This window comes from Capsella rubella, unplaced genomic scaffold (assembly GCF_000375325.1).
Source record: "Capsella rubella cultivar Monte Gargano unplaced genomic scaffold, Caprub1_0 scaffold_15, whole genome shotgun sequence".
In the NCBI taxonomy this organism is placed as follows: domain Eukaryota; kingdom Viridiplantae; phylum Streptophyta; class Magnoliopsida; order Brassicales; family Brassicaceae; genus Capsella; species Capsella rubella.
The window spans coordinates 63,946-71,579 of NW_006238909.1; the positions used below are offsets into that span (position 1 = coordinate 63,946).

At 33.3% G+C, this 7,634-nt stretch overlaps 1 protein-coding gene and 1 long non-coding RNA gene across 2 annotated transcripts in view; one reads left to right on the forward strand and one right to left on the reverse strand.

Annotated features, from left to right (window-relative positions):
• Positions 1-2,539: 2,539 nt before the first annotated feature.
• On the forward strand, positions 2,540-3,270 carry LOC111829339. The gene is made up of 3 exons (XR_002832828.1): positions 2,540-2,552; positions 2,931-3,066; positions 3,145-3,270. It is a non-coding gene; the product is annotated as an uncharacterized LOC111829339 (long non-coding RNA).
• Positions 3,271-3,278: 8 nt separating this feature from the next.
• LOC111829337 (probable disease resistance protein RPP1) overlaps positions 3,279-7,634 on the reverse strand; it is a 4,640-nt gene continuing 284 nt past the window's right edge. The window contains exons 2-6 of the mRNA XM_023778175.1: positions 7,158-7,365; positions 6,554-7,070; positions 5,242-6,361; positions 4,865-5,158; positions 3,279-4,721 (exon numbers count right to left, since the gene is read on the reverse strand). Coding sequence (XP_023633943.1) covers positions 3,285-4,721; positions 4,865-5,158; positions 5,242-6,361; positions 6,554-7,070; positions 7,158-7,344 — 3,555 coding nt within the window. The 5' untranslated portion in view covers positions 7,345-7,365 and the 3' untranslated portion in view covers positions 3,279-3,284. The remainder of the gene's footprint in view (positions 4,722-4,864; positions 5,159-5,241; positions 6,362-6,553; positions 7,071-7,157; positions 7,366-7,634) is intronic.

The following is a 7,634-nucleotide window of genomic DNA, read 5'->3' on the forward strand; positions in this document are numbered from 1 at the left end:
AATAATAAGTTAATATTTTTATTAACAATATAAAAATAAGTAATTCCCTTACTAATTCACATAATTTTTCTAGTTTTAATTTAGATTTTAGTATCTTGAATTATTCTACTATCTTGAATTTTTTTAGTCTTAATTTAGATTTTAATATTTTGAATTAAATACAAAATCATCGTCGTCATTTTCTTCCTAAGATTATATTTTTAATAATATAATATCTTGAAATTGTTTATAGTTTTATATAATTAAAAATTCAAAATTAATTATAGTTTTTTGTTTTTTTAACAATAAAAATAAAATTATATTAAAAAAAGTTTGGAATTTATTTTTGGGTCAAAAAAGGTCAACGCCGGAGTCAACACCGGTCAACGCCAGAGTCAGTTGACCGGTGTATCAGAATTTTATGTTTATGGTGTTGACTACATGACGTTGTATAGTTGATGCATGTGGCCATGCAATACATCTAGCTCGTGTAGCTGAGTATATAATATGATACTTGGCATGTGTGACCATGCATTACTCTATAGTTGGTGTAGCTAGCTGTCTTTTTTCCTTTTTTTTTTGTTCCGTTTAGTTTGGTATGATTTTTGTATTTTTTTTTGAATCTTCAAGTCTCTTTTTTAATTTTAGTTTTTTTTCTTTCGATTTCAATTTTTTTAATTTTAATGCCCAAAAAAAAAACATTTGTGGAAACAGATTTTAAATATTCAAATAATCTCCTCATTATTAATTCGGAAGTACATTTATAGAATAAACCTTATTAAGGGTAAATAATTACATTAAAATGTCATTACATAAATAGGGTTACAAAAAAAATATTCGTTATGGATCAAAAATGTTCAATACTAATTTATATAATTTAATTAAATTATTAAAACGAAAATAAATTATTAATTTTCAAAAAAATTAACCAATCAAAAATGAATATGTAAGATTTGATATCTACTTTAACCAATTAAAATGAGTATGAAAGATTTGATATCTAATTTACTATATTAAATTATTATTAATCATTATATTCCACCTCTCATCTTTAATATGATCGTTATTTTGTAAAATATAAAAATAATTATATCATCCATATAAGAATTTTTTTTTGATATTTTTCCTATATTTCATGATTTGAATTTTTAAAAACAAATAAAAACTGTTTAATCTATGAATAAAAAAATTAACGGTTTAGTCTCTGGTTTTTGGTTTTGGTTTTGGTTTAGTCTCTACCAAACTAAAAATCATTTATATATATAGAAATACATTGGATTGACAATGGTTTAGTCTCTTATATCCGTAAGATCCCTTTAAAACATAAATAATAACATTTTATTCATTTTAATTCATTTTAGTTTGTAATTTTTGATTATGTTTAAAGAATTAGTTTGTTTTAATTTTTTGGCGGAATGATTGTCAAAAAGCTCCACAAGATTATTGCCTAATCGTCTTGTTGTATTAAAAAGGTTTTTTAATATAATCTGATCTCTCGGAAGAAGATTACCATGCGCATTGTGCTGCCTAAGAAACTATTGAAACATATTGATTTGTTTTTGCAAAAGAACAAATGTGTGTCTTTCCAAGTAACGCATAATGTTGAGGGCATGCAAACCATTTATTTTCAAGCCCTTGAGGTAATACTAAAATATCTATTAATAGATTGGATTTGAGTTTTATCTTTTGTACTAAAGTTGAGATGTTTGGTAGACACATGGAGAGTGCTCCTCTATCAAAGACCTTACACATAATTGCTAGTTTATATATATGAGAGACGTCATAAATTTCATCTTAAACATTTGTTTATGGATGATTATGTGATGAAATTTTTTATTGAAGACGAAAGTGTTTTAAACTAAATGATAGGAAATATTAGATGTCAAAATCACAATAGTTCAGATATAAAAGGCCAAAAATTTATAGGTTAGATTTTCAGTTACTTTAAAAAAATTTAAAGTGTTCTTTTTTTTACTAATAAGTTTTTGTTTTTGTCTTTTTCTTTGTCTTTTTCTTAGATCATACAAAGTTTTGAAGATGTGAAAATTATTATTTTCAAATCTAACTATTTTTGTATGAAATTTTTTTTTTCCTAGGTCATTTATAAAAAATGTAGGCTATAAAAGATTTCTCGACTTTTATAACCTACATATTTTTTCTTTGCGTTCTACCTTCTCCAAACCTACAATGGGTTTAGAATAAAGTTTTTGTTACAATGCAAACACATCCACCTTAATTAGAAAAATTCAATGAAAAATATTCCAAAAAGAGTTCCAAAGTCAATCAACAACACCAATATTAGATCAGTTCCTTCTTTCTTGTCCATACGTTCAAAAATATACTCTACCGTCTACACTGCATATACAGGCCCATAATTACAACAAGTGCCAGCAAAATCCGGCGACGAAAACAACCAAGTCTATCTTCGACCTCCGGCGCCAGAAAACACAAAGCCTCCGTAAAAAGACCCAACAACACCGATACGGCTACGTCAGAACCACAGCACCACGATAACTTCACCGAGGAAGACGGAGAATTCTGAGTATACAAGCAGAAAAGATGGGGATAATATTGTAATGTCAAAATCTCGTAATTCTATCTTTTTGTTGTTTTATCATTCTGATTCCATCGATTTTGGAGAGATATTGGAAATTTTGTTTGCTAACTTGATCTGAGTTTTCGAAATTTTGCTTCTTGACATATTAGATTGTGTTTGTTTGATGGATTGAATTCAAATTATGACATGATGGTTATGCTTGTTCTGTCTACATTTGTAGGGATTCATTTCAGTAATGTTTAATCTCTCTCAAGTGTTGTTTAAGTTTCTGAACTATATAATTCATGGATCAAGCTGACTTTGGAACTGATTTGTGTGAGATTGTTTGAGTCATGATAAGCCAGTTTATTAAATTAACTACAATCTTCCTGACGAAAGATGAAACTGCTTTCAGTTACATTTATGTGTGACTTTGGCTGCTTAGCTTCAAAGTAGGCAAGATAAAAGATATGTTCTTTTTCAGGTTTCTGTGGAAAGGAAATTGGGTTCATTCAAGAAAAAAGCTGCAAGATCCTTGCTTGGATTAAAAGGTATTCAATAATGCTTATCTATCATACTTCTATCAAACATTTATGTAACATACAACCTCATTTTACATTTACATACAGTGCCACGCAATGCGAAAGAAGGAGGTCACCAAGAACGCCCTCTTCTGCATCCAGAGACTCCTTCCTCTTGGGTGCTAAGTACTCTGCATTTTTATATAATATGGAAAGGAACCAAAACACCCATATCATGTTCTTTAACACTAAGGAACCTCCAAGATCTGATATAGACCCCATTCTCCAATCTTATAGTTTTTATTAGCGTATGTTCCCATCTCAAAGACAAGCCCGGTGGAAGTAACCTCCTCTGTTTCAACTTCAAATATGTAGATATGCTCTCTTAAAACTCCAAATATATGATGGCTGCTTGGTGACCGAACTTTGAGATCATTCTGTTTGTCCTTGATCTTAATAAATATAGAACAACGATCATCACCAGTTTCTCCGTTGATATTAACCAGCATGATGCAAGCCTTAAATCTCAAAGATTTAGGAAGAAGCAACTCATTCAACTTGATTGTCAATAAACTTCCAGCAGTAGCTCGGTGATTGAAGCAGGCAGGCACTTCTGTACTTGGTAACATTGCATAATCAGAAGTGGATGTGTGCATGATGAGATCTCTGGCTTCTTGATTCAGTTTGAAGCAGTTGCTGAACTTCAAACGGATCTCCGGATTGTTAAAGGAACAATCCAGTCTCTCAAGGGATTGACAATTTTCTGCATCTATGTCATATAGGGAATCTGAAAATTGGGGGAGGGATACCAGATTCTTGCAGTTGTCGAGTCTAAGGACACGTAAACGAGACATTCCCTTGACACATGGAGCAACTTCTTGTATATTTTCATTCAACTGCAGCTCTGTGATGATGTCAAGAGCATGCGGGAATTCCTTGAGGCTTTCAAAGTATGACATATGAAAATCTAAAAGACGAGACCACGACATAATCGACAAAGGAACTTCTTTTATTGCAGTTCCTGTGAGCAACAGATACCGAATATTTGTGGAGATCTCAGGAAACCTTTTCAACTGCGAGCAATCTGTGAGATCAAGTAAATAGAGAGATTTCATGTTGATGTTGGTTGGAAGAGCCTCTAGCTTTAAGCACCCTCTCATTTTCAACGTAGACAATCTCTGAAGGTTCCCTATAGAGGATGGAAGCTCCACCAGATTTGAGCAGTTAGATAGATCAAATTCTATGAGATTAGTGAGATCTCCAATAGAGGAGGGGAGATTGACGAGACTTGAGCACCCTCTGATTTCTAATTCCCTCAGATTTGTGGCAGTTCCAATAGAAGCAGGGAGCTCTAGTAGACTTGAGCAATCACTAAGATACAATACCTCAAGTTTAGTTGCATTCACAAGTGAGGGAATCTCCACAAGACTTAAGCAATAAGAGAGATCTAATCTCTCGAGATTGGTCAAATTCTCAATAGAAGAAGGGATTTTCACAAGGTTTGAGCAATAAGAGAGATTTAGTTTCTGGAGGTTGGTTGCATTCCCAATAGAAGAAGGGATTTTCACAAGGTTTGAGCAAAAGGAGTGATTTAACTCAACAAGATTAGTGGCAGTTGAAAGATCGGGAAGCTCTTTCAGATCTTTAGAGTAAGACAAATCCATCCACCTAAGATTTTTAAGTTGCTGCATTGACAAATAAGAAAATGTTAACACGATTGGCTTATCAAATTGAAGTTTGTTAAACACTAGTTATTTTTACGGAAACAAATTATAGATATATAAAAAAGGTTCTGAAATTTTATTTTATTTTAATCAAAATTACTTACTTTAGTTCCTTCCCATAGGTTTTGAAGCTTGCTGTAACTCATACATAGTTCGACGAGAAATTCGGGATTAAAAGTAGATGGCAAACATGTATTCTGGAAATGACTCCAATCTACTAATCTAATATTTTGAGGATAATGAAGCAGTGAATGCAGTCTCTCAACCTGAGCAAGGTCCAGACCTTTGATTTTTACGAATTGGAGATCAAACATTCTTTCAAGTGCTTTTTCCCTTACGGTCAATTTTTCCTCGGTATTAGATAAATCTAAATTTATGCCCATAAAACGCCTATTATCCTAGAAAAAGAAATATAAGTAGATATGGTTAGTTATAAAATAAACTCAATTCGTAAAGAGAAATATTGAACAGCATAACTTACTGTTGTATCATTGCTAAGCTCTTCACATATATCTCTTGCATCGACTAAAAGATAATGTTCCCTAAGGCCATGCTGAACAAATTGCTTACGTGAAGTTTCTAATCCAAATTGATGTAGCAAACGATGCATCCGTATCATTCCATTTTTAATATATATGAGAGATCTTTCAGCTAAAACGTCAAGACCTTGCCTCACATCCGAGAACTTCTTTGCAAGAATCGCTTCCACTTTATGTTGATATACGCCGTTGAAAAAGCAAGATATATAAAGAAATAAATATTTATACTCATCATTATCTAAGGCAGCATAACTGAACATTATAATGTTCTTTATTTCTCCATTAAGGTTGGTCTTTAACATTGGTAGTGTCCTCTCCCACTCTGCCTTGGGCCTTCCTTTCAAAGTGGAGCCTAGAATCTTCAGACCCAAAGGGAGTTCACCAGCAAGGCATGAAACTTTCCTAGCAAGCTCATCGAAGCCATCATCTGGGTGCTTGTGTCCAAAGGCATGCATACAAAAGATTTGAAAAGCCTCATCACTTGTTGGAAAACTCACTGTGTAAAAATGATTGATCTTAAGAGCTTTAAGAACTCTTAAATCTTCTGTTATGATAATAATTCGACTTCCAGGACCAAACCATCGGGTTTCCTTCGCCAAGGCATATACTTGTCCTAACTGATCTACTTCATCAAGAACGAGACACACTTTCTTTTCTTTCAACCATTCTTGGGCCATTCCTAAATGAGAAATCTTGATATCTTTCTGATTCATCATTTGAGACAACATTTGGGTTTGAAGTTGCAACTGAGCACTATACTCATCCGAACAAGTCCTTGGATAGGGATAACTTCTTCTAATATCAACCATGATTGCACTAAGTTGGAATCTGCTAGAGAATCGCTCTAACATAAATCTAGCGATGGTTGTCTTGCCTATACCAGGCGGACCCCAAATCCCAATTATCTTTACCTCATCCAAATCTAGGCGTAATAATTGCTCTATCCTTTTCATATGAGCTTCTATCCCAACTAAACCATCAAAATCTCTTGACGGTGTCGAGTTATTCAACATGTTTGAAATATCACTGGCTAACTTTTTGATCATGGCCGCTTCATTGATCCTAACATGGAGGATATTAACATAATTAAATCAATCAATAATCTAGTCATGAAAAATTCGCATACATATATACAGATCCTTAAGATATGTATTTTATGTGTTTTGATATTTTTAAACTATGTCCTCTACAAATTAACATAGTTTGAACTTTGAACTCTAACTCTTAAGGAGAGTATAAATCAAGAGGACATACCATTGGTGAAAATGATATCCCGCGATTGTGGCCACATCTTCCAACGCTTTTCTCCATATCCCAGTGCGCTCTTTTGTTTTACCTTCACAAGTTTTTCTGAAGGCTTCTCCAAAACCTCCTGTCTGTTTCCTTACTTCAGTTGGTTCCACTTCATAGAAAATAGTCACGACTATTTTACCCAACTCTTTCCTGCATTTCATGATCTCTGCCAACTCATCAAGACACCACGAAGAAGAAGCATAGTTCTTGGAAATTAACACGATTGCGATCTTCGATCCTTTATTAGCTTCTTTGAGCTCAGGACCGATCGACTTGCTCCTCGGTATATCATTATCAATGAATGTGTCGATTCCCTTTCTCTTGAATGATTCCAGGATGTGACTAAGAAAGGTGCTTCGGACGTCTGCCCCGTGGAAGCTTGGGAAGACATGGTATTTCCAGTTCCGAGATACAGAAGACGTTATAATATCTTTGCTGTCTTGTTGGAATATGAATTTTGTATAAACACTCGCTGCGACTGCGTCAAAAAGGAAAAAAGAAAAAATCATTTGTATGATAAAAACAGGATCAAGAATTTTGATAGATATAGGAAATATTAACATACCGTTGAAGACTCTGTTGGCACAGAAACTCAAAGGACGTTTCCAAGAAAACTCATCTGGAAGAATCAATCTGCAATTCTCATCATCGTTGGTTGAGCATATCTTTTGTCTTTTAACAGATTCGGTTTCCACATCCTCCTGACTCGTAGCTTTCCTCTTTCTACAGCTCAAGCTCATTACAGAACCCATTGATGGAATCAAGAAGCTTCACTGCAGCAATTATTAGTTCCCACAATTTGGTGAAAGAATGAATAAAACAAGAAACCCAAAAGTTAAAATCAAGAACACATAATCAAGAACTGGTCTCAAAACACTAATTGAAAAACAAAGAAACCATCAAGATCAACATAATCATCATCAATCAAAAATAAACATAATCATCAAGAAAAAATAAGCATAATCAAGAACTGGTCTCAAAACACACTAATCGAAAACAAAGAAACCATCAAGAACCAGTCCAGTCAATTCGATTCCATAGT